The sequence below is a fragment of the Sminthopsis crassicaudata genome, chromosome 2 (assembly GCF_048593235.1).
Source record: "Sminthopsis crassicaudata isolate SCR6 chromosome 2, ASM4859323v1, whole genome shotgun sequence".
NCBI classification, from domain to species: Eukaryota; Metazoa; Chordata; class Mammalia; order Dasyuromorphia; family Dasyuridae; genus Sminthopsis; species Sminthopsis crassicaudata.
In genome coordinates this window covers 272820682-272848676 of record NC_133618.1, presented here as the reverse complement: position 1 = coordinate 272848676, position 27995 = coordinate 272820682, and the positions used below count along the sequence as shown (strand labels likewise).

Here is a 27995-nt window from a genome sequence, read left to right as displayed (position 1 = left end):
GGTAGACTGTGTTAGAATTTCTTTTAACATTTTTATTGTCTTTTTTTTTTTTTTTGGGAGGAAAAAGGTTAAGAAGGCAATAATAACATACCAAATGAATTCTCCAGGCTGATCCATCAACAAATATTTACTAAAAGTTGGTCAAAAAAAATTTAAATGATCCTTCTTCACCTCAGATCAAAGAACAATACAGATAAGAGATGGGAAATGAACTAAGACTTTCAATAAAATATTTTACCTCATCAGTCACCTGGTGAGCCCTTAGCTGAATTTCTTCTGCTGACAGATCATCCATAATGAATCAAAATTCTTGACAAAGAAACAGTTACTGAGATATTCTGTTTTAAAAAAACAAACAAACAAAGTTTCAGGAATTAAAGCATCTTATTCTCACTTTGGAAGATCACTAAAATTTACATGAACTGGAGCAAAGTGAAGTGAGTAGAACCAGGATTGTATAATGATCAATTGTGAAGGATTTAGCTATTCACAGCAATACAATAATTCTGAAGGATACATGAAGAAAAATGTTCTCTACCTCCAAAAATAAAAAAAGAACTGATGAAGTTGAATAAAGATTGAAGCACATTTTTTTATACATTATTTTTCTTGGGATATATTTTGTCTGTTTTCTTTCACAACATGACTAATATGGAAATATTCTGCCTGTCTGTACATGTTATAACCTATATCAAATTGCTTACCTTCTCAAGGAGAGGAAGAGAATTTGAAACTCAAAATTTTTTAAAATCTTAAAAATTATTTTTATATGTAATTAGAAAGAAAAGATATCTCCCATTAATTTGATTTTTTTAAAAAATCATTTTGTTTATATTAGTCTTCAGTCCAAAGAAAGTTTTATGAATTGAGGAGCAAGGTAAGAAAGGATTTCAGTGGCCTTTTGAGTATGCCCACTTCTACGATTCAAATTCTAAATTCAAACATTATTGTGCTAAATCTGCAGCCGAAGCACTAACTTAAAAAAAAGGAAAGTCTGTTTAAGTCTTACCTGTTACATACTAATTATTCTGCCTTGGCCAAATCACTTAGAAAATTGTACTGCTGTTTTGCATAATTGTACATCTATAATCTATATCAAACTGGTTACTTTCTCAAGGAAAGAGAAAATGAAGGAATAGGAAATTCAAAATTCTCTTTTAAAAAAAAGTTAAAGGGGAAGCTACGTGGTGCAGTGGATAGAGCACTAGCTTTGAAATCAGTTAGACCCGAGTTAAATCTAGCCTCAGATACTTAAAACATTCTAGCTGTGTGACCTTGGGCAAGTCACTTAAACCCCAACTTCCTCAGAAAAAAAAAAAAGAAGGATCCATGTGTGCAAAAATGTTTGTAGCAGCAATTTGAAATGGCAAGGAATTAGAAACTGAGTGGATATACATCAGCTGGAGAATGGCTGAATAAGGTATGGTGTATAAATGTAACAGAAAATTATTGTTCTATAACAAATGATCAGATTTCAGGAAGGATTTTAGTGGCCTTTTTAAGTATATCCACTTCCACAATTCAAATTCCAAATCCAAATATTATTGTGCTAAATCTGTAGCCCGATCTGAAGCACTAACTTAAAAAAAAAAAGGAACAAATCCAACCTCAGTCATTTTAGAAGTTTTTCGGATTTGTCTAGAAATCAACAACATCAAGATCTATGTACATGGAATATTCGCTTAGAGATGAGGGTTCAAAAAAATGTAAGGAAGCTTGATCTCAAGAACTGTATGCTTCAGAAAAAATATCTGTGAGGTCCTTGGGAAACTTATGGGCAGATTCCTGAGGGAAGGACCTTACTCTTTTATTTTTTCAAGTGACCAGAAGGATTTTGATAAATATCACCAGTTCTGACCTAAGGGTAAAGAGGAAGATAAAACTGAAAACAATTTTTAAAAGCCTTTCATAGAGTAGGTACTTGATAAATATGTTTCCAGACTGAAATTCTCTCTGCCCAAACCATTATTTCCTGATACAGTTGAATAATTTCATACTGCAAAAATTAGATGAGCTAATGAGCTGGTTAGTAAGACAGTGTCTGACCTACATGAACTGATGCAAAATGAAGTAAGCAGAACAAGGAGAATATTGTAGGCAAGAACAGTAACACTGTAAGGTGATGAACTATGAATGATTTAGCTAGTCTCAACAATATAATGATCCAAGACAATTCCAAAAGTCTCATGAGTATAACTGCTATTCACATCCTAATGTGAACTAATAAGAACTAATGGAGTTTAAATGCTGATCAATGCATACTATTTTCACTTTTTTTGAAGGTTTTGGTGTTTTTTTTTCTTTTGGTCTGTTTCTTCTTTCACAACAAAACTAATATAGAAGTATGCTTTGCATGATTGTACATATGTAACCTATATGAAAATGCTGTCTTGGGGAGGAAGAAGGCGAGGGGAAAAAATCTGAAATTCAAAATTTTAAATGAAAGTTGAAATTTGTCTTTACTTGTATTTAGAAAATACTATTTAAAAAATATATAATACTTGAAGAAAAAGTTAATTGCCATTAAAATGAACACTGATGGTAACAAAACAAAACAAAACAAAAAAGACAGAGAACAGAACTTGGATTTTTGAACCAGAACTTATAAAATAACTCCTGGTTAGGGATGGAGAGACTAGAGATGAAATGTATCTAACAAAGATATTTTCCTCTCTTGCAGAGGCTGAGGCAGAGTACCAGGCCTGGGGTCAAAAAGATCTAAGTTCAAATCCTGCCCCATATACTTAACAGCTATGCCACCCTAAGCAAGTCATTTAACTTCAGCTTGTTTCATCTGTAAAATAAATACTTACCTTTCTCCCAGAGTTACTGTGAGGATCAAAAGAAGTAATATGTAATTGTAAATGACTTAGCATGGTGCCTGGTATTTACTAAGAACTATATAAATGTTGGCTTTTATTATTAACACAAATCTAAATCAAAAGAGCTGAAAAGGGGAGAAGATAGGAGACAAGAAGAAAGAGAATAAGAAGAGAATAATAACTGATATGTGCTCAGCCTCTAGGATTATAATACTTACTAGAATTGTATATCATAAGTACATCATGCCAAAGGCCTCCATTCATATTAATAAGGAATTTGCCTCTATAAAGAATTAATTTTTCCAAGGAAATTAAAGGAAGGAGATCCTTCCCATCTACCACATATGTAAGATAGTAGATATAGACTTAATAAGGGACATCAAGGTACTCTTGAGTTGTTTGGCTACTCTAGGACTCATTTCTCATTTACATTTTTTAAAAGAGGAAATGACCCAAGTCAAATGACTAAAAGGTAGCACCCAACTAAAAGGGAAAAATACCAAAAATAAAATGATGCAAAGGGCATGTGGCTTCATTCTTTTCTCAAATCTACCTTTGGCTCTTAAGATATTTATTGACCAATTCTGGTTCCCTTAAATATGGAACAGGGAAAAAACAAAAAACAAAACAAAACAAAAAAAAAAAAATAAGCAAACAAATGGAATCAACTTTTTTAAAAATCTAAGAAAAAGAGGAATAAAAAAGGAAAAATGTGGTCTAAGTCAGCAAACATAGACTAGTTAGTAAGATAGCAAGAACAAGATGCTTTACAGATGGAAAGCCCAGGCATTATAATGGTGTTTGCGAAATAGGAATCTAATTGATATTTGGGATAGATTCTCTATAACAGATTATGACAGGACTGGGATGATACAAAGGAAAAAGTGTGAGAATCAGAGGAATCACACACTTTACCAAGTATGTGTCCTTAGATAAGATTCTCATCACTCTGGGATTTAATGAAAGGACTTGGACTAGATGAATTCTGAGCGCCATCAGATTAAAATCTGTGGCATAGTCAATCTCATAAGATAATGAGGCACAGAGAAATTCTGAGTTGTATGGAGGAAGTACCCATGTAAGTACCCATAAAATGATATCCTAGATACTTTGAAATATGAAGCTGCTATGCAATAAGTAACATTTGTATATGTTTTTTAAAGAAGTTGTGAAATTTATTAATAACATTTTTTCTTTCTTCTTTTTATTACTGCTTTGTCAGATTTTTCTAAGGAAGTAATGTCTATTCAAAAAGGAATCATGTGTTCTTACTTAAATGATTTGAGGAACAGAAGCATAAAGAAAAGAAAAAAGCAAAATTAAGATAGACACAATGGATAGTAGTGATGTTGATTTGGTGTACTGATTGCAGCAATGTTAATTTCTGCAGTTCCAAAAATATTTAGAACTTCTCTACAAGGCTAAATTTAAATGTTAAAGTATTTGGGAATTATATAAATCCAGAAAGTTGAGCTATTTTTATGCTGATCAAGGCTTTGATACATACATAATGAACAATTTCAATATAAACCAAGCTCCCTGATGACAGAAATCTACATATATTTTGTTTACCTTTTTTTAAATTTAAGATTAAGACAGCTACCTGAGGCCAGAAATATCAAATGACTTGTTCATGATCACAACACACTAGTGACCTAGTAAAAAAAGAGACACTTTGAACCTAAGATTTCCTGAAACTTTCCCAATAAATCAAAGAAAAAGCAAGGATGTCCAGTGTCCCCATTATTGTTTCATATTGTTAAAGAAATGACAATAAGACAAGAAAAAGATGGTGAGGTGTAATATTCTCTGGGAGCAGGTTTCTTGGGGGGCTTCCACTTAGTACACCTTGTTTCAAGTTCTGGCCCATAACATCTCCTTGCAGGATAAATCAATCATACTGAACCATGCTAAATTAGATAACTATTGTCTCTATCAATTCCACTAACTTAGTACCTTATAAGAATACTTTGTTTCAAGTTCAGAGTTCTGGCCCATAAAAGTGAGGCTTCAACAACAATACTACATGATGATCAATTCTGATGGACATGGCTCTCTTCAACAATGAGATGAACCAAATCAGTTCCAATTGATCTGTAATGAACAGAACCAGCTACAACTAAAGAAAGAATACTGGGAAATGAGTATAGACCACAATATAACACTTAAACTCTTTCTGTTATTGTTTGCTTGCATTTTTGTTTTTTTCTTCTCAGGTTATTTTTCTTTTCTTTCTAAATCCAATCTTTTTTGTGCAACAAGATAATTGTATAAATATGTGTGTGTGTATATATATATGTATATATATACACACACACACATATATATTGTATTTAACATATATTTTAACATATTTAACATGTATGGGACTACCTGCCGTCTAGGGGAGGGGGTGGGGGGAAGAAGTGGAAAAGTTGAAACAGAAGTTTTTGCAAGGATCAATGTTGAAAAATTACCCATGCGTATGTTTTGTATATAAAAAGCTATAATAATAATAAAAAAAGAAAGACAAAGATGGTGAGGAAAAGAGGAAGGAATATTATGTCTATTTGCTCTCCATAAAATCTCATAGGAGGAAACCTGTTGCAGGTACAAGCACTTCAAAAGAATACCCGTCAGCCTTTCAGTAAATTGCTATCCACTCTAATTAGCTAGAGATAAAAGAATAAATTCCACTCATCATGGATACAAAATGTAGAAAATGTTTGGGAAATAATACACAGACAAACAAAACAAATACAACTACAAATTTTTCAGAAATACAGACTTTATTAAGCTATTAGAGAAATATTCATTATCACTAGGTTGTATCAATGTTATAAAAATTATGCCACCAAATAGATTTAGTACCATACCTAACTACTAAGAAGTTACTTTATGAAAACATGTATCTTGAAAATAAAAAGCTATTACAAAAAATAAAACTAAAACTGAATTTTAAAAAAAGAGAAGTACCACAGACAAGATATACAAAGGATGGATACAATCAATCAACAAACATTTATTAAATTCTATGTGCCAGGAAATAAGGAGAGGGGACACAAATAAACATCAAAACAAACCCTGTCTGTCTTCAAGGAACTTACGTTCTAACAAGAAAAACATTTGCATATACAAAACACATACACATGGTAGTTGAAAAGTACTATCAGGTAGAAAGATCAAGAAAAATGACATGGAGAAGATAATGCTTGAACTGATTCTTGAAGGAAATCAGGGAATCTTAGAGATAGGGCGGAAGAGGGAGAATGTTAGGTTCCACTCCAGGCACAGTGACAGGAGATAAAGTGTTATTTGTGAGGATCAGGAAAGCCAGTCTCATAAGATGTAGAATAATGTGTATTAAGGATGGACAAGTAGGAGGGGTCCAGAATGTTAAGGCCTTTAAAAGCCTGACTGGGGCATTTGCATTGATCCTAGAAGCAACAGACAACTACAGAGTTCCTGTGCAGAAGACTAACAAAAGTCAAATATGAACTTGAAGAAAACTATTCTGGCAACTAAGTAGAGGATAGACTGCAGTTGGGAGAAGCAAGATAATTAAAAGGCTATTGAAAGAGCCTAAGAGGCCATGAGGATCTGAACTAAAGTGGAGATCAAAGGAGTACAGAAAAAGTGTCAGAAAGGAGAGGTAGAAATGGAAAGATGTAGCAGAGAATGAGGAATAGAGACTAATGCTGAGGTTCAGAACTTTGAAGAGTAGAAAAATGGTAGACCACGGAACTTAAGCTCAGGAGAAAAACTACAGCTAGGTAAAGAGATCTGAATAAATAGATCATCTGGTAAGCCGATGATATGCACTAATATAATAACTGAATCCAAAAGAATTAATGAGGTCATCAAGAGAGCATGCATCAAGAAAAAAGAGGGCCTAGGAAAGAGACTTAAGGCACATTCATGATGTGGGATGAGGCATTTAGGAGGCAGAGTGAAGAGAGGATAGAAGGTTGGGCCTGAAATCAGGAAAACTTGACTTCAAATCTGGTTTCAGACACTAGCTACATGACCCTGGGCAAATGATTTTATCAGTATGCTTCAATTTCCTCATCTGTAAAATGGGAGTGATAACAAGAGAACCTATCCCACAAGGTCTGTTGTAAAGATCAAGTGAGAGTAATAGTACAAGCACTTTAGCACAGTGGCAGGCACAGGTATGTGCTATACAAATATCAAATTTTTGTTATTACTGGATGATGAATCACCAAAGGAATCTGAGAAGGAGCAATTCAAAGAAATGGGGGGAGAACTTGAAGATTAAAATCATAAAAACTTTTACAAGGAAAGAAAGAATATCCTAGTTCTAGAAAAGGGTAGTGGACAGTGTCAAATGTAACAAAGAAGTCAAGAGCACAAGTATTTTTAAAAGATCATCAGATCTAAATGATGGACAGAGGTAGCTACACCCAGAGAAGGAACACTGGGAAGTGAATGTAAATTGTTAGCACTAATATCTGTCTGCCCAGGTTACATGTACCTTCGGAATCTAATGCTTATTGTGCAACAAGAAAATGGTATTTACACACATGTATTGTATCTCGGTTATATTGTAACACATATAAAATGTATGGGATTGCCTGTCATCGGGGGGAGGGAGTAGAGGGAGGGAGGGATAATTTGGAAAAATGAATACAAGGGATAATATTATAAAAATATATATAATAAAAATTAAAAATAATTTAAAAAAAAAAAAAGATCAAGAAATTAAAAATAATTTAAAAAAAAAAAAGATCATCAGATCTAATTATTGCCTGAGGAGCTGACAGAATCCAGGAAATATTGTTTGGTTGCTTGTTTAGATTTTTTTTTTTGGGGGGGGGGAGGGAATATATGAGGAAGGAAAAGACAAGTATGTTTGAAGGCAGTAAGAAGGGTTACAATAGATACAAAAAAACCGAATATTAGAGATTAAAGAGATGTGATAAAGGGTATATGTAAAAGGAAGAAAAGACATTCTAAGTCAAAATACAGATCATATTCGGGCATAGGGAGGAAAATGAATATGCAAATACAGCAGATAGCAGATGGAGAGAAATATGAGAGACAGACAGACAGAAAAAGAATCAGAGAATAGTGGGAAGGACAAGGAAAAAATGCTGAGGATGCCAAGAAGGGACAATGTGAGAGACACATATAAGGGCTGGTGTTGACCACCTCATTTTCAGAAATGAAAAAAAAAAAAAAAAAAAAAAAAAGAGAGAGAGAGAGAGAAAAAGGTAGGAAATAATGTCAAATGGGGTTTTAAGACTAAGAAAAAGAGGGGAAAAAAACAGAATTCAAGGTGAATTAACAGCTTTAATTTTCCCAGTAAAGTAAAAGATCATGTCCTTAGTTGAAAGGGTGGGAGGCTTAAAAAGAGATAAGGGTAGAATAGTTTCTATTGGGAGTGAGATAGGATATCAATTAGGGAGTGAAAGTTTCCCCTTCAATTTAACAAACATTTATGGATCTACTACATTTAGAATACTTTGAAAGGCACTGAAGAGGAAATACTAAATTAGCTAAGGCGTAGTTTCTGCTCTGATGACTAGAGCTGTGCATAAAGAAGATTAGATTTGGCAATTATGTAAAGAATGGAAGAGATTCAGGGAAAGAGGCTCAGCAGACAGTCCAGGCAGGTGACAATGAAGGCCTGTACTTGGGTGATATAAGCAGGAAAAAGATAGCAGTCAGGACTTGAGAACTGACTATATAAAATGTGGGGAAGAGAGAAGGATCAAAGATCATACCAAGATTTCAGATATATCAGCCTGGCTGATGCATGATATCATTAACAAAAACGATGAAATGTCTAGAAATGTACAAATACAAAGCAAAGGATCATTCAGGGTCTGAGGATTCAGATTCAGTGGCTCCCAAGTATAAGCAATCCTCAAGGAGGTTCCATAAGACCTCAAAAGCGTCCCTCTTAATAATTATGCAACCCTCTCCCAGAGTTCACAACTCAATTTCAGACCAGTCCACCTGAGAATGAAATTAATTCAAACTTCCCAGGATCTGGATCATACCACACTAGCACAATAAGTAAAGTCAAAAGAAGAAAGAGCTTTGGAGAAAATAAACAAGCTTTGGAGTTTGATTTTAGAAAGCTGAATTTGAATTACATAAAGTGTATAAATGTCCTATAGGCAATCATAGATGTGAGGCTAAAATTAAGATATAGATTACAGAGATTTAAATTATAAGGCTGAATATATAGCTTACAAATCATTTATGTAGATTTGAATCTTGAAGCTGAGGAAATAAATGTCATTTCAAAAGAGAGAATATAAGAGAGATGGGAATAGAAACTTGGGTAAAACCATAAATTTAGGGGTCAAGAAACCAGCAAAAGAAAAATAGAGTTAAATTAGGAGGAAGAACTAGATAGTGTTTTGGAAAGAAAAAAAAAAAAAAAAAAAAGAAAATATCCCAAAGGAATTTAGTCCTATTTTTGTTCTAAGTTAAATAAAAGTATAATGTTCATTACCTTGGTGAGAACTAAAATAACGAATATTCTCTTCAATTATTTAATAAGCTTATATTGCTGAAAAGTGTTATGTATTTTTATTTATTGAAATCCTGAGTATATTACTGCATATTAGCTCCCAGAAATGTTATGCATTTTGTAGTCACTTTAAATGGAATTTCCAAGACTGTTTTGAGCTATAGAGAAGAGGACAAGGGAATTCAAATGTCAATGTATGTTAGTCTAGAGCTTGAAAAGAAAGGGAAAGGTTTAGGATAGTCACTGGGGAATGAGACAGTAAGAGACAAACTAGGAGAAATGTGGAACAATAATGACAGTTCATTATAATTACAGATGATATGATGATATGCTTAGAAAATCCTAGAAAATCATCCAAAAATCTATTGCAAACAATTAACAGTTTTAGCAAAGTTGCAGAACAAAATAAACCCACACAAAAAAGTATCAGCATTTCTATATATTACTGACAAAGCCTATCAGTAAGAGACAGAAAGTTCTACTTTAAATTATTGTAGATAAAATAAAATATGTGAGCTTCTACCTGCCAAGACAAACCCAGGAACTATATGAATACAATTAGAAAACACTTTTCACACAAATAAAGTCAAAGCTAAATAACTGGAGAGTTCATTATGCATTTTCAATTTATAAAGGAGAATTTTTTTTTTTTAGTATTTTATTATAGTTTTTTTATTTACAAGATATATGCATGGGTAATTTTTCAGCATTGACCCTTGCAAAACCTTCTGTTCCAACTTTTCCCTTCCTTCTGCCCACCCTCTCCCCTAGACGGCAGGTAGACCAATACATGTTAAATATGTTAAAGTATAAATTAAATGCAATATATGTATACATATTTATACAGTTATCTTGCTGCACAAGAATAATCAGATTTTAAAATAAGGTAAAAATAACCTGAGAAAGAAAACAAAAATGCAAGCAGACAATAACAGAAGGAGTGGAAATGTTATGTTGTGATGCACACTCAATTCCCATAGTTTTTTCACTGGGCATAGCTGGTTCTCTTCATTATTGAACAAATGGAACTTATTTGGTTCATCTCATTGTTGAAGAGAACCAAGTCCATCAGAATGGATCATCATATAGTATTGTTGTTGAAGTGTAGAATGATCTCCTGGTTCTGCTCATTTCACTCAGCATCAGCTCATGTAAGTCTCTCCAAGCCTCTCTGTATTCACCCTGCTGGTCATTTCTTATAGAACAATAATATTCCATAACATTCATATACCACAATTTATTCAGCTTCTCTAATTGATGGGCATCTGTTCATTTTCCAGTTTCTGGCCACTACAAAGAGGGCTGTCACAAACATTTTTGTACATACCTTTTCCCTCCTTTAAGATCTCTTTGGGATATAAGCCCAGTAGGAACACTGCTGGAACAAAGGGTATGCACAGTTTGATAACTTTTTGAGCATAGTTCCAAATTGCTCTCCAGAATGGCTGGATGCATTCACAATTCCACCAACAATTTATGTGTCCCAGTTTTCCCATATCCCCTCCAACATTTAGTATTATCTTTTCCTATCATCCTGGACAATCTGAGAGGTGTGTAGTGGTATCTCAGAGCTGTCTTAATTTGCATTTATCTGATCAATAATGATTTGGAGTATCTTTTCATATGGCTAGAAAGAGTTTCGATTTTTTCATCTGAAAATTGTTTGTTCATATCCTTTGACCATTTATCAATTGGAGAATGGCTTGATTTCTTATAAATTAGAGTCAATTCTCTATATATTTTTGAAATGAGGCCATAAAGGAGAAATCTTGATTACATTATTTTCTCCAGGAATGTTTGGCAACCTAAGAACAGAACATCATCCAATGTTGATGATTAAGAAAGTGAGGAAATGGAAAGTCAAGAGGTAAGGATTCTAGTGGGGTATCAAAAGAATCATCAGAACAGTAGATTCCATCGAAATCATTACTAAAAAGTTTTAACTCTCTTAACAGATGATTCCCCAATTTGTGGTTCCAATATTGACCTTTTTCCAAAATTCCAGAAAATTCTTACCTCCAATTGCTTACAAAATTTCACATTATGTGATGATCACTTGTGATGGACATGGCTCTTTTCAACAATGAAGTGATTCAAGGCAATTCCAATAGAGTTAGGATGGAAAGAGCCATCCACATCCAGAGAACTATGGAGATTGACTACATCAAAGCATATTATTTATATAGTTATCTTGCTGTACAAGAAAGATCAGATTTAGAAAGAAGGTAAAAATAACCAAAGAAAAAACAAAAACGCAAGCAAACAATAACAGAAAGTATAAATGCTATGTTGTGATTCATACTTATTTCCTAGTGTTCTTTCTCTGGGTGTAGGTGGTTCTGTTCATTACAGATCAACTGGAACTGATTTGGATCCTCTTACTGTTGAAGACAGCCATGTCCATCAGAATTGATCATCATATAGTATTGCAACAACATATTTTTAATGTGGTTTTTAAAAATAGATTCTTAATTTTTATGACAATATACTAAGGATTAACAGGAAAAGAGCAGACAAGAAACAGGGAATTACTGTTTTTAAAACCTGAATCATAACTATAAAGAGAATTCATAACAGAACCATCTTATAAATCAATCTAAGCACTTATTAACTACCATCTTGGCACCTGGAATGCCAAATGAAAAAAATAAACACTATCCTTAAGGATCTGATATTCTACTGGGAAAAGAAAATACACAAATAAGTAATTATTTAAAAAAAAAAAAAGTCAGGGAGGGAAAATCAGAAAATATTTCAAAGAAGGAGAACTTTGATTGAACCTTGAAGGAAGATAAAGATCCTAAGGGCAATGTTAAGGAGGGAAAACATACCAACCAAGAGGATAGTCTGTACAAAGAACACAAGCAGAAATGAAATTTCAAGTTCAAGGAATAGCTGTTAGATCAGACTGGATGAAAAACAAATTACACAAAAGAGAGTGTTTGAGTAAGTAAATTTGAAAAAGTTGGAAGAACTCAAAATTGTTGAAAGAGACAGACTTCAGATATCCTACTTTATCCTAAATGCAACAGGGAACTGAGAATAAAACATGGTTTGCCAAGAGTCACAAAAATCATTTTGGCGACTGCACTAAGGTCAGATTGGAATGCAGAGTCACAGTCAGAGTCAAAAACCATTTATTTAGCACCAACAACAAGCAACATACAGTGCAAAGCCCTGGGGATACAAAGAAAGGAATAAAACAGTCCTAGCCCTCACAAGGGATTTACAAACTAATGGGAGAAAGACAATATGTTAAAAAGAGACAGAAAAGCAGAGTGAATGAGTGGAAGAATAATGAAGTTCTGCAGCCAGGATGGGAAATGATGTGAGGAGTAAGAATTTCAGAATTGATTTCAACTTGTGGAATGAATTCTTGGAAAACACGAAGTGCAGGAATGTATATGGGTGAGAAAGGAAAAGGTGAATTCCCTGAGCCGCTCCTCATGTGCTTTAATTTCTCAACTTAAAAGTGAGAAAATGGTAGGGGGCAGCTAGGTGGTGCAGTGGATAGAGCACCAGCCCTGAATTCAGGAGGACCCGAGTTCAAATTTGATCTCAGACACGTAACACTTCCTAGCTGTGTGACCCTGGGCAAGTCATTTAACCCCAGCCTAAAAAAAGTGAGAAAATGGAAGCAGGAAAATAAGAGAGGCATGTACAATGGTGGTTAGGTAAGTATCCCCCCCCCAAAAAAAAAAAATCAATTTGAGACAGTGGCAGTGAAAAATCCAAATCTAGACAACTAGCTACATACAAAAGGAAGAGCTGATAATAGTCATGAACCTGAATGGCCGGAGGAAGCTGGAGGATAGTTCGATTTAAGAGAGAGGATGACTGCTTTATACAAGCTGAACGGGAGATGGCAATGGGGCACTCCAGAAGGCAGATGCTGGAATTGAGAGATATTATTAGTAAGAGACAAAGATTTGGCAGATCTGACACAAGGGTAGTAGCCCATAGGAGCTGCTGGGATCATCAATGGAATGCAGAGGAAAGAGAGCCTTGGTTAAAGCTTTGAGGAGGAGAAAAAAGCAGATACAGAGAACCAAAGGAGAACAATGTTATTAAAGAAGCCACAAAGGGAGTTTCCTAGTGGAAGATGTGAACAGCATCACAAATTGCAGAAAACAAAGAGGATGAGGACTGACAAAAACAAAGTTGGAAGTGCAAACATTTAAGATGTCAGTCTGTATCCTGTGTCTTAGTCAGTAAATTCTTGTCAGGTCTCCTAGACCAGCCTGAAATTTCATCTGACCCTAGATGATGATCCAAGCAGCCTCATGCTAGGAGGGTGGCTAGGAGGGGTGCTCCAGTGGTGGAGCCAAGCCCTTAGGTCTCAATCTCAATCCCTAAGCACAGGCCTTTCACGAGAGTAATGTCAAATTCAAATAACAAACAAGAGACACTGCCCACTGCACAAGGACCCCTGCAGGCCACACAATGATGTAGAAAACCACTCACATGAATACAGCTATTTGTGATTAATTTATGTTGTTAAATATTTCCCAATTACATATTGGTCTGGTTCAGGCCTCAGTGGGAGATGTTGTAGGCCACACGTTTGACATCTCTTTTCTAGACTATTTGGCAACTGGAAGCTTTCAAGGATTCACTGGGACCTGGATATGAAGCCTCTTCTGGAAATACCTTATTCCCTGTCATCTTCAAATAAGATTACAAAACTGGCATTGATCTTAGTTTTAGAGCACTTCTTTGTATCTCTGTGAAGTGTCGTTTTCATCTGTGACAACCACTAAGACCAAATATCAAAATAAAATAAAGACCTTCAAATAACTACAAAGAAAGTGTTAAAAAGAAAAAAAAATTGTTACACCATTTGTGTTTATTTTTTCAAAACAAAAACTTCAAAAATACTGGGGCATTAGTCAATCACTTTGCTAAAAAAAAATTTTAATAAAAAGTTTTGTACTATTAAAATGTTTAAATGATTTATTTTTATCTGTATCTTGCCCTTTAATTTTCATTTTTACATTTATAAGAAATATATTACATATGCACACATATACCATAGAATTTATATGATTTTTTAAATTTTTTTTGTAATTATTATTTTTTATTAATTTTATAATTATAACATTTTTTTGACAGTACATATGCATAGGTAATTTTTTGTAACATTATCCCTTGTACTCCCTTCTGTTCCGAATTTTACCCTCCTTCCCTCCATCCCCTCCCCTAGAGAGCAGGCATTCCCATACATATTAAATATGTTATAATATATCCTAGATACAATATATATGTGCAGAACCGAATTTTTTTTTTTTTTTTTTGATATATGAATGTTGTTGTTGTTGCAAAGGAAAAATTAGATTTGGAAGGTAAAAATAACCTGGGAAGAAAAACAAAAAATGCAAACAGTTTACACTCATTTCCCAATGTTCCTTCTCTGGGTGTAGCTGATTCTGTCCATCACTGACCAATTGAAACTGGTTTAGATTTTGTCCGTGTTGAAGATATCCACTTCCATCAGAATACATCCTCATACAGTATTGCTGAAGTGTATAATGATCTCCTAGTTTTGCTCATTTCACTCAGCATCCAGTTGATATAAGTCTCTCCAAGCCTCTCTGTATTCATCCTGCTGGTCATTTCTTAGAATTTACATGATTTACAAAGATATTTATAGAGCACTTGAGACCAAAAACTTTTTATTGATGGGGTACCCATTCAAAAAAGTTTGGAGACCACTGCAGTAAAGTTTGTGATACATTTATATAACCTTATTTTGAACTAGAATATCTGCATTTACACCTTAATATTCACTTTACATCTTAATACTTATCTTATTTGAATAAAAATAATTCCTTTCAAAATATTTAAATTTATATTTTTAACTGAGCTTATTCTCTTCTAGTTGTATAAAATTAGCAAGGATATCCTGAGCATTTAATTTGTCCCTGATTAAAGGACATCTTATCATCATCAACAATAACTTAGAAGCAAAAGCCTAAATTTTGTTGTCCTGGTATATAAAGAAAAGATAGTGCAATTTGGTGTACAACCAAAAGCAAAGAGAAAATTCCTTAGCAACAAAAGGAGGTTATCCTGAGGTCAAATATAGCTGCTGTTAAGGGGAAACAGAGCAGGAAACCAGCTTCTTCCTCTTAGGGGAATGTCACAAAAAAATTTAAATTAGATTATCTATAAGTCCTCTTCAGAAAGAAAAGAAAAATATCTGTAAACTAAGATAAATAAGCTTATCTATAAACTTTAAAAATTTAGCCATCAGAATAAAGGTATTACACTTTATCCAGTAAGGAATTAGGAAGGAAAAAAGAGAATAAATAGTAGAGTAGATTAAGAAATAAAATGGTTCTAAGTAAAGTAAACTCTAAGGATGAATAGAAATATTTATAGCTCTTTTTGAGCTGGCAAAGAATTGGAATCAGAAGAGGTACCTATCAATTGGGGAATGGATAAACAAATTATGATATGCAAATGTGATGAAAACAGTAAGAAATAATTTAGGGAATCTGTATGCACATATATCTTTCTTTTGGACATGATCAATAGTAGAAATTTGCTTTGCTTAATTATAGGTGTTTGTAACAATGATTTTATTTTTCTCTTAATGGGAGTCAGGAAGGAAAGAAAAAAATTTTGCTGATTAAAAAAATTAATTAAAATTTGTTTTAAAGAACAGAAATATTAACCATGGACTCCTTTAGCAAATTCCCTTCTCAGAAAGATGTTTTTAAATTTAAATATATATAAAAAGAGAGAGAGAGTAGTAAAAGCCTATCAATAATACTGAAAAAAGTTTTTCAGATTTTCCCCCACAGAAGTTCACAAAGCCACTGAAATACACTTATAGACCCTTCCTTACCCCTGCACTAGAAGATATTCTGCTTATGTTCTTTTGAACACTTTTAAGATAACTTGAGTATAGTCTTAGGAATACATCCCTCCAAAATCTATTAGCTGTTTTTATAATACCTCTATTCAGTAGCCTAGTAATTAGTTTTTAACTTCATTTAATACAACCCTCTAAATCAAATTCGAATTATCCCCCTTAGATTTAATTAGGGGATATTATCATAGATGCATTATAACTGTGTATGGACAGTATGTGAACTAATGAGATAAACATTTTTTTAATTTACCTGCACAATTGCTTACCTAGAAATTTAAGATAGGTTTGGTTATCAATGATCTGTTGCTATTAATTAATACATAAATATTTTTATATCATTGGCTTTGCATAGTGAATAGTGAGCCACCTTCAAAGACAAGAAGGCTTACAAGTCTTACTTCTGACACATCCTGATGGCACCTGCTGGGCATCTCTCAGTGATCTGGACAAGATTCTAATACTAGCAATTACAGAAAAGGGACCAAGGTACATTGCAGAATGTATTTCCTCACCTGAGAGTTCCTTATGCCAATGAAATCAAAGATCTAATTCCTAACTCTATCCTTAGGATTCTGAAAGACTATTGTCCTAGGGACAATTAAGAAGAATAGAGAAAAAAATGGGTGCAGTTGAACACCTAACCTAAGTTTTATATATTCACTGAATTCAGGATGTATTCATCATGTCAATTCTACAAAAGGGCTAGGAAAAGGAAATGACAATCTGACCAGGGGCAGAAATTTAGTTAGCAGTTCAACGGGGAAGGATACTTTCAAACAAGAAAAGAAAGTAGTCTTCCTAACCTCTAGAAGAAATTGATGTAATGTGGCATAAGAAATGATGGAGGTAGCAGAGTTCAGAATGGGTTTTACAAAAAAATGTTATTTCTCAAATTTTCAGTTTACTTAAAAAAAAAAGTTTTTAGTATGCTTACATACTTGTTAAAAGTACAGTTCATCTTACTGGAATTAGGGCTGTTCTAGAAATGCAGAATATAACTGCAGAATATATTGCAGTTGGTCACTAAAAATAACAGAGATAATAAATATTTGTTGAAGTGAAAGTCTAAGGACCTACTCTGTACAATACCATTACTTTAGTAAATTAGGCACTGGTGATTTTGTCAATATCAGTACTCTCTCTATATATATGCTCAAGCTCTCCACAACTGTGTAAATAATCTTGGGGAACTGATATGACTGAAAGATTCATCTTGTTACCAATCTGGTGATCCTTGCTTACCAAGATAGTCAGAAGGATGATCAGATGACAGTTACGCAATCCATCACTGGGAGAAACAAGGCCTTTTTAGCCTTAAAAAAATATTTTATTACCTAAGCATTCTCCAGTTAAAAGTCCATTCACAAAATGTCTTAACCATATCCACTTTAGCCCTACTCTTTCTGATGTTTACCTCATTGTTCTTTGTGATGTGACATCTAGAACTCTTAAAAGACTATAAAAACCCCACCCAAATCATATATGAAGGATAGAAAGAATTCGAAATTGCAGTTGATCCTGATTTTCCCTCTACTAAGATTTCACTTTACCTTTTTTTGACTGATGGAATATTCAATCAAAAAAATTAGAGACAAATAGTATATATGAATTATGTGTATTATAATTTTTTGGTTCAAAAAACAAGATCACTACATGTAAAGGCAAAACTAACAAAGCCAATAACAAAATTCTAGAGAACAATTATATGTGTGTGTGATTAAAAAAATTAATTAAAATTAGACATAATTAGTGTGTATATATACATATATATGCATATATATATGTATATATACACACTAATTATGTCTTATTTTTTAAATTTCCAACATTGTACAATAGAAAGGTTGCTGACTTTGAAGTCAGAATCCTTGATTTTGAATCCCCATTTTGCCTCCTACTTTCTAAATGACTTTGAATAAATCACTTAAGTTCTTTGGGTTCCTTAATTATAAAATTAGATCAGAGGTGTTAGACAATGACGGCCTATCAAGGGACTTAAATGAGATAAGAACTTGGAAATAACAAAATAAAAATACAATCAAACTTCAAATATTAATAAGATGTAGTATGCTAAATTCATATGGATTTAGTTCATTTAGTGGTCCCAGTTTCTTTTTAGAGTTTGATACCAATGGACTAAATCAGGATTTCTTAAACTTTTCCCATTCACATGCCCTTTGTGCCTGTGAAATTTTTATGTGATTTCAGGGATACAAAATGGGTATACAAATTAAATATTCACTGATAACAAATCATAATTTCGTGACACCCTTCCCATGTCCACTTATGACCCATATTTTAAGAAATTAGAGACTAGATGATAACCCTTCAGCTCCTTTCCAGCTCCAGAGCTGATGCTATGATTGCCTCTCTTACCATATGTAACTTTCCACAAAAAAGGAGTAAAGCAAAACCACACACACACACACACAAAACCCAATCAACAGTTACAAGTGTACAAGTTACTTCTTGCCTTCTTAATGTGTGGGGCAGAAGAAAAAAACAATATGAAAAAATTTTAAATAAAGCAATTTTTAAAAAAAGATTACATAACAAATTTTTTCTGAAGGAACAGCTTGCATAACTCCAAATATAAATCTAAGATCAACACAGAAATGTATTGAAGCAGTTAGATAACATTATGGATAGAGTGCTTAGCTTAGAGTCAGGAAGAACTAAGACCACATATGGCTTCAGATAGTTACTAAATGTGTGATTGAACAAATCAATTAGTCAGCTAGTTTGCCTAAGCTTCCTCAAATGTAAAATAATAATAATAATAATAATGTAACGGTCCTTTTATAAGTCAAACCCAGTGAAAACAGGAGGTTTGAGTGTCCCGGAAGTAACTTCTGTGGCTAGGGATTGCCCCAAGAGCAGGATCCAGGCCATATTGAGAGAGCTTTTTAATGGGGGATGGCTCCCTCTCTGATTGGCTGTGTGTGTGACCTCACAGACCCTTTTTAAGCCCACTACAGGAGGTCGCTCTCTTTATCCTGAGGTAGCTGAGCCAAGTGGATGGACAGCCAAGCTCCTTAACCTTGATAGTGAAGACGTTCATAACAAGAAGAGATGTATAAAAATGTCAATTTTAAAAAGACATTTTAGTGATTATTAACAATAGGATACAAGAGGAAGCCAATTCTAACTTAGGTCACAATGAAAATAATTTTAAAAACAAGATCACCAGCATGTCTAAAAACACCAAACCTAGCCATACAGTTTTAAATTATTATATTCAAAATTTGCATTATTAATTTCTTAGTAACATGTGTTACACCACCTCATTTTATAATGATCAATATTGTCCATGAAGAATTACAAATAAAAAACACATATCTATTCCCACTCTAGAATAGAATATTGTTAAGGACCATGCCTAAATGAAAGGGCAGGTCAATTCTCTGAGAGAGCCTTACATCTGAAGGAGCTGCAAAGAAGCCTTTACTAATGCAGATGTTCCTTACAGACTAGGAATGAAATAAATTGAAGGTAGAGGAAAGAGGAGAGAGGTCAGAAAAGGCAACCACCTCTCAGTGGAGAGGTCAGAGAACAGCAACTGCCTCTCAGTCTCCTTGTATCACCAACATCATCCTCTCACATGAGGAGAGCCATTCTACGGTCTGAATTAGATGTCCAGCAGGCACTGGCAGGTGGCTCCCATATCACAACAGAATGTGAAAACTTAAAAACCAAATAAAATTCAAAAGGAATTGTTTTAAATTGTTTTAAAAAAATTCAAAAATTATTTCAAAAAAAATTTAAACTAGTTATTAATCTACATAATACTCATTTTACATTCCTTCACTATCAATGCAAATTTCATCATATCCTGGACTTATTAGCTAATCACAGTAGAAGCAGGTGCCAAAACACTCATCATCACAGGATGACTATTAATTAACTTTTAGAAATAATGATGATGATAGACATTTATTCAGCACTTTAAGGCTTTCAAAGTGTTTTATACACCAGAAACAAGTTCTCATTTGATCCTCAAAACAACGTTACACAGGCGCTATTACTACTACCTAATAGAAAATATCAAGTGTGCCCCATGCTCCAATATTTTGTTCTTAGTCTTTTTTCCCCACTCCTTCCCCTCATCAATCTCTCACACAGAAAAAACTTCCAAATTTATAATTCTAGCTTTAACCTATTTCCTGAGCTGCAGATCTGCAATTCCAACTGCCCAAAGATATCTTTGCCCAGATCTTCCTCCAGTAGCTTAAATTAACTAGATTGACCTCAGTTATCTTTCTCCTACAAATCCTTCTATTCTGACAGCCATACAATAATCCCTCCAATAACTATATTCAGTAATTTGGGGTTGTTTTTTACTCTTTTCTCTCCCATCCCTCATATCCAATGAGCTATCAAGTCATAATATCACAGATTTTGAACTGCAAGTGATCTCACAGACCATATTAAAATTTAAGGAAACTGAATCCAGAAGGGCAAGTAATAGTGGTGGTACAAGTACAAGAATGTGAATCCTGGTCTTCTGACTTCAGTACTCTGTTCCACAAAGGAGGCAAGGTTAAGAAGGGAAAAAAGCAGGAAAAAAGTTATTAAACTATGCATACCCTTTGATCCAATAGTGTTACTATTGGGCTTATATCCCAAAGAGATCTTAAAGAATGGAAAGGGACCTGTATGTGCAAGAATGTTTGTGGCAGCTCTCTTTGTAGTGGCCAGAAACTGGAAACTGAGTGGATGCCCACCAATTGGAGAATGGCTGAATAAATTGTGGTATATGAAACTTATGGAATATTATTGTACTGTAAGAAATGACCAGCAGGATGATTTCAGAAAGGCCTGGAGAGACTTATGAACTGATGCTGAATGAAATGTTCAACAACAATACTACCTGATAATCAAATCTGATGGACATGGCTCTCTTCAACAATGAGATGAACCAAATCAGTTCCAATAGAGCAGTAATGAATTGAACCAGCTACACCCATCAAAAGAACTCTGGGAAATGAGTATGAACCACTACATAGAATTCCCAATCCCTCTATTTTTGTGTACCTGCATTTTTTATTTCCTTCATAGGTTAATTGTATACTATTTCAAAGTCCGATTCTTTTTGTACAGCAAAATAACTGTATGGACATGTATACATATATTGTATTTACCATATACTTTAACATATCTAACATGTATTGGTCAACCTGCCATCTGGGGGAGGGACTGAGGGAAAGGAGGGAAAAGATGGAACAAAAGGTTTTGCAATTGTCAGTGCTGAAAAATTATTCATCCACATATCTTGTAAATAAAAAACTATAAAAAAAAAAAAAGTCCACAAGATAACAAATACTTCAACCACACAAACTGTCAAAGGCTTTTAATATGACAAAAAAGTGGTACAGCAGAGGGAAGGAAGACACAAAGGGATTATTTCAATATTTAATAATGTACAAAAAATTTTATCTTAAGAACACTAAAAATCATGGTGACCTTGGATTAGCAAGTACTACTGAGGTAGAATTTTTCATATTGAGGCTTATTAAGTAGCAAATACTTTCCTTCATATAAAACATTTTTCTAATCCAACTTAACAAAAACATTTTTTTAACATGTTAAAGTATATCTTAAATACAATATATGTGTACATGTTTATACAGTTTTCTTGTTACACAAGAAAAATCAGATTTAGAAATCAGATATAGAAAGGTAAAAATAACCTGGGAAGAAAAACAAAAATGCAAGCAGTCCACATTCATTTCCCAGTATTCTTTCGCTGGGTGTGGCTGGTTCTGTTCATCACTAATCAATTGGAACTGAACTGGATGATCTCATTGCCAAAGACAGCCACTTCCATCAGAATTGATCCTCATATAGTATTGTGATTGAAATGTATAATGATCTCCTGGTTCTGCTCATTTCATTTAGCATCAGTTCATGTAAGTCTCTCCAAGCCTCTCTGTATTCATCCTGCTGGTCATTTCTTACAGAACAATAATATTCCATAACATTCATATACCACAATTTATTCAGCCATTCTCCAACTGATGGGCATCCATTCAACTTCGAGTTTCTAGCCACTATGAAAAGGGCAGCCACAAACATTTTTGCACATACAGGTCCCTTTCTCTTCTATAATATCTCTTTGGAATATAATCCCAATAAAAACACTGCTGGATCAAAGGGTTTGCACAGCTTGATAACATTTTGAGTATAGTTCCAAACTCCTTTCCAGAATGGTTGGATCTGTTCACAATTCCACCAACAATGTGTCAGTGTTCCAGTTTTCCCACATCCCCTCCAAAATCATCATTGTCTTTTCCTGTCATCTTACTCAATATGACAGGTGTGTAGTGGCATCTCAGAGTTATCTTAATTTTGATTTCTCTGATCAATAGGGATTTGGAACACCTTTTCATATGTGTAGAAACAGTTTCAACTTATCATCTGAAAATTGTCTGTTCATATACTTTGACCATTTATCAATTTGAGAATGGCTTGATTTCTTATAAATTAAGAGTCAATTCTCCATATATTTTGGAAATTAGGCCTTTATCAGAACTTTTAATTGTAAAAATGTTTTCCCATTTATTGCTTCCCTTCTAATCTTGTCTGCATTAGTTTTAACAGAAACATTCTTAAAAGCTATTCAGAATTTTCAGTAGGATAAGGTTATATATTTTTTAAAAATCAATACAAGTTAAAATGATATAAATTAACTGTAAAAAGAATTTCTGTCCTAATCTTTCAGGAGTAGCAATGTAACTTGAACTGAATCTACAAAGTGAGAAAAGGTTGAAAGAGAACTGAAAAGATGATAAATGTTCTCCCTTAGCCACAAAGTACCTTTTCTCCTCCATCCCCATTAAAAACAAACAAACAAACAAACCCACACAGCAAAAAGACCAAATAAGGAATGGTGGCCAATGACTACTAGTTTTCAAAATTAGTTGATTTAACTATTCTACTTTAACACAGATTATACGTCAGCCCCTTTTATTCAAATCTTCTCAAAATTTACAGCTGAAGCAAAACATGATTGAACAGTGTTTCATATAAATTTTGCACTTAGAAAAATTGGGACTAACCTCAGATCTGTTAACTGCCAGTAATATAAAAAACATATGTGGTTACTTGTAGCTAGTATTTTATCTTTTACAATGCATTTTTTTCAGTAAATGAGAATAATATTTGTAGTATTCTACAAATAAGGAAACAGTTTCATAAAAGACTTGGCCAAGGTCACATAACTGGAAAATGTTTTCTACTGCAAAAGTTTCATAAATTTAACAACCAAAAAAATTTTTTAACCTTATGTAAAAAAAAAAAATGTTTAAAATGTTGGAGGGGATGTAGGAAAACTGATTTACTAATGCATTGTTGAAATGCTCTATTTTGGAGAGCAATTTGGAGCTCTGCTCAAGCATACCCCTTGATCCAGTAGTACTCACTATTCACTATTGGGTCTATATACAGAGAGATCATTAAAGAGGGGAAAAGATCCAAGTGCAAAAATGTTTGTAACAACTTGTTTTGTAGTAACAGGAAACTGAATGGATGGCCATCAATTGGAGATTGGCTGAATAAATTGTGGTATATGAATGTTATAGAATATTACTGTTCTATAAGAAACAATCAGCAAGATGAATGATTTCTGAAAGGCCTATAGAGACTTATGTGAACTGATGCAAAGTAAAGTGAGCAAAATCAAGAGAACATTATACAAAGTAAGAGCAAGCTTATGTGATGATCAACTGTGATGAATTTGGTTCTTCTCAGCAATACAGTGATCCAAGGCAATTCCAATAGACTTGGGATGGAAAATGACTGGCATACAGAGAGACAACTATGGAGACAATGTGATCAATGCATAGTTTTTCACCTTTTTGTTTTGTTTGCTGCTTCTTTCTTGTGGTTTTTTTCCCTATTTTGATTTTTCTTTTAAAATATAACTAACATGTCCAACAGTTAGAGTTACAGAGAGAAACTCCATTTAAAGTAACTACTGATAGTATAAAATATAACAAACATGGAAATACATTTAAAAGGATTGTACATATTTAACCTATGTAGTTCAAGGTAGATACATAAATGTCAATATTTTTAAAAATTAACTTTATGATGGCAATTTTTTGATGTATGCTATATGATGGCAATTATACAAATAACCTTCTTAAAGCATAAAGAAAATAATTTAATCTTTATGGATCAGGATCAAAATTATAAATAATTATTATACTCAGCAATAATAAGCTGTGATGTCCTTTGTATCACTGAGGTGCATAGAGCTATTTGACCCTATATTAAATAGTCCCACATACTATTACATGCTTTATCTTTCAATATTGGCCTCTAGGAGTAAAGTCCATCTTTTCCCCTATAATATGGGAAACCAAATAGCAATACATTAAAACTGTACCAAATAGAATAGCTATTTTTGCTGTCGTTATTTCCTTTGAAAGAAGACATGAGAGGCAGCTAGGTGGCGCAATGGATAGAGCACCAGCCTTGAATTCAGGAGACCCCGAGTTCAAATCTGGTCTCAGACACTTCACACTTCCTAGCTGTGTGACCCTGGGCAAGTCACTTAAGCCCAATTGCCTCAGCAAAAAAAAAAAAAAAAAAAAAAAAAAAAAAAAAAAAGACATGATTTGTAAAGGAAGCAAATTTGAGTATATGGATTTTATCATATCATTTTGGCTGCCCAAGCCTTTTTTTTCCCTTCTTGCTTCCCATCTATGTTCTAAATAGGAGAGATATATCTGTTCTTAAGGTAACTGAAACAAAAATAAAACCACTTATATGCTGTAATAATAATTATCTACAAAATTAGGAAAGTTCCACAAATATTTACATAAAGTCATACAGAGAAGAAGAAGTAGACTGATGGTACAATATTATCAGGGAAGTAAAATAGCAAAAGTCACTTTGAATCTTACAACAATGACAAACACATGAACCAGCAAGTGACCATATACTACAGACTCCCCAAAAAGAACTACATAAACTACAGGGTAGTAATTTAAATGACCACTTTAATTATGCTCCTGTGGTGGAAAAAGAGCAGCTACATCTGTCCTAATACGTGATTTTATATAAATAAGGATTTATAAAGCACGTGTAATCAAAAATTTGGCATTGGCAGTAACAGGATTGGAGAAAATTTTAAATAATATATAAAATTATAAAGCATATCCGTAACAATGCCCAGATTTAAAAATCACCAGGCATTTCCTAGCGGGGACCTAGAGGGCCATCACATTTTTACTTGTAATTTGGCAGTAACTCTATTGTACTGGATGAGCCCCATGGCAGACTGAAGGCCAGCTTTCAGGAAGACGAGACTACATAGAACGGTGTCTGTTAATACTTGCAATACCGTGTTTCAAAGCAGCTCAAAGTGCACTCATCACCGGGGTGGAAGTGTAACTCCCTTCGGTACTTCAGCTCCCTCTCCCAGCCATTAATTACATCTTGAGGAGATGACAAGCGGAGGAAAATGACTACTTCTCAATGGACCAGCCTGTGTTTTCCTTCAACTTTCTCTGTGGATCATCTTTCCTTTCCCACCTGCAGAGTAACTAATGGTCACGGCGGGAGGGGTCGGAGAGCAAGAAGGGGAAGGGAGGCTTTAAACAGCCCCCCAAAGCTCCCCCCGCTGGAGGGACTTTTCCCCTTCTCCCACTCCTGACTTAGGGACTCTGTGGCAGCATCAAAGCCACCGGCCCGTAAGGAGGCTTCTCGGACACGCCCTTCGTCGGGACCAGAGCGGCTCGGGCTCGGCAGGCCGGGGGACCCTCGCACTGAGGCGCCTCCACAGCCACCGCGACACGCAGCCCCGGGGTGCGCGTACACCGCTGTCATGAAACGTATCCTTACACTCTATGTATCCACATACCCATACACACGCACCCTCCTCCGAGGGGAGAGTAAGAATGGTTAACTTCATGCTTCCCTTCCCATCAGGGGGGTCCGCACCGCTGCCACCCTCCTCTCAGGTCAGGGACCGCGAAGTCGGACTGACTCTCCCCCCCTCCCTCCACTTCCCGGTCCCTGTCCCTCCCCCTTCTCCTCCTCCCCCTCCCCCCCATCCCAGCGCCCGAGCCTCTTCCCCGTCATTTTTCTTCTCTCATTATTCGCCTCTCCACCATTTTTTTTTCAAGTCACGCGAAGTTTTTCTTCTCTTCCAGAATCTCCCCCAGCAGTTCCCCTGGCCCCGACTCCAGGACCCCGAACCTGGGGTCTCTACTCACCAGAGAACTTCGCCTCCTGCTCCTTCCAATCTTCTTCAAACCGGACTTGGTCAAAGATAAGATTCTGGGCTGCGTCCCCCCTGACGCATGCGTATTCAGAACCCTCCACATTTTCCCCCTTTGCCCCGCCCCCAACAGGCGCCTGCGTACTTCCCCAACTCCGGCACCACCTACCAGGACACGCCCCTGGAGCTACTGCCAATCAGCGTACAGGAGAGGGAGGTTTAAATCTTCCACCCAGAAAAAGAACTGCTGTCCAATCTAGTAGATCAGTTAGTGATGAGTTGTTTTTGAAGGAGTTGGATGATGCATGTAAAGTTCTATTTCTTTATTTCCCAGGCTTTTGTGAAACCAAATACAGGTGCAGCTGATCTAAAAACAACCCAATTCAACAAAGTATTTATTTGGCAAGTCATGGCAAGTCACACATTGTACTGAAGATACTAAGATAAAACAAGAACAACCCAATTCCTGTCCATTAGAAAATGATATTGCACCTTGTGCACAAAACTGTAAAATGGGGACGCCTCGAATTAGATGACTTCTAAGAATCCTTCTAATTGTAAATCACTGTTCCTAGGATCCTAAGTAAATACAAAATGTATTATACAATATGATAGATCTGTTGTAATAATATATAAGATGATGTGATACAATGTATTGTCTAACAAGTAATATAATTAATGTAATATAAAATGTAAAGCAATTTCCATAATTTTCCATCCCACCTTGGTTAAAGACTCATCACTTTTCACTTAGGCTATTGCCTTCTGATTGGTCTCCCTACCTCAAATCCTGACCTGAGTGCTTAGCAAGACTAATCTTTCTACTCATTCAAGGGATCTCATTCTGTCCTCTCTTCTTCAACAAACTGCCCCCTCTGACAGCCCCTACTCACTCGCTCATTTTCAATCTCTCCCTCTCTACTGGCGGTTTGCCTACTGCCTATAAATATGCCGATGAATCCCCTCATCCTGAAAAAAAGAAAAGACCCTCACTTGGAGAATAACATACACACTCAATTGGGTATAGAAATCTATCTTAACCTATAGAGGAGTAAGAGGGAAGAAGATAACGCAAGAGTAGTGGTACTGATATAAAGGAGGGTGGATTTCAACTAAAAGCAAAATACTTTTGAAGAGGAATAAGATGAAAGGAGAAATAGAGAAAGAAAAACAAGGAAAACAGAAAATAGGAAAAACAGGAAAAAAATACACAGTTAAGGCAGCTAGGTGGTGCACTAGATAGAGCAACAGCTCTCTAATCAGGAGGACCTGAGTTCAAATCTAATCTGACACTTAACACATCCTAGCTGTGTGACCCTGGGCAAGTCACTTAACCCCAATTGCCTCAGGGCGAAAAAAAGAAAGAAAGAAATACACAGTAATAGTAATCATGAAAGAACTGATAAAGACCTCATTTCTCAAATAAATTTATAGACAGAGAGAGAAAGGAAGAGAGAGAGAAAGAGAGAGAACTGAGTCAAATTTATAAAAATACAAGTTATTCTCCAACTGATAAATAGCCAAAGGATATGAACAAGCAACTTTTTTTTTTTCCTAAGTGTCTAAAGTCACATTTGAACTCGG

General features: G+C 34.7%; 1 protein-coding gene across 2 annotated transcripts in view; it reads right to left on the bottom strand.

Moving 5' to 3' along the window:
* Positions 1–26559, bottom strand: part of SNAP23 (synaptosome associated protein 23) — a 49284-nt gene extending 22725 nt beyond the window's left edge. Inside the window, exons 1-2 of one of the 2 annotated variants that reach the window (XM_074289390.1) lie at positions 26407–26559; positions 239–338 (exon numbers count right to left, since the gene is read on the bottom strand). In XM_074289390.1, the coding sequence (XP_074145491.1) occupies positions 239–295 (57 nt within the window). In that variant the 5' untranslated portion in view covers positions 296–338; positions 26407–26559. Of the gene's footprint in view, positions 1–238; positions 339–17425; positions 17590–26406 lie in introns of those variants that run through there. The other variant, XM_074289391.1, reaches the window with a different exon arrangement.
* Between the last annotated feature and the right edge of the window lie 1436 nt (positions 26560–27995).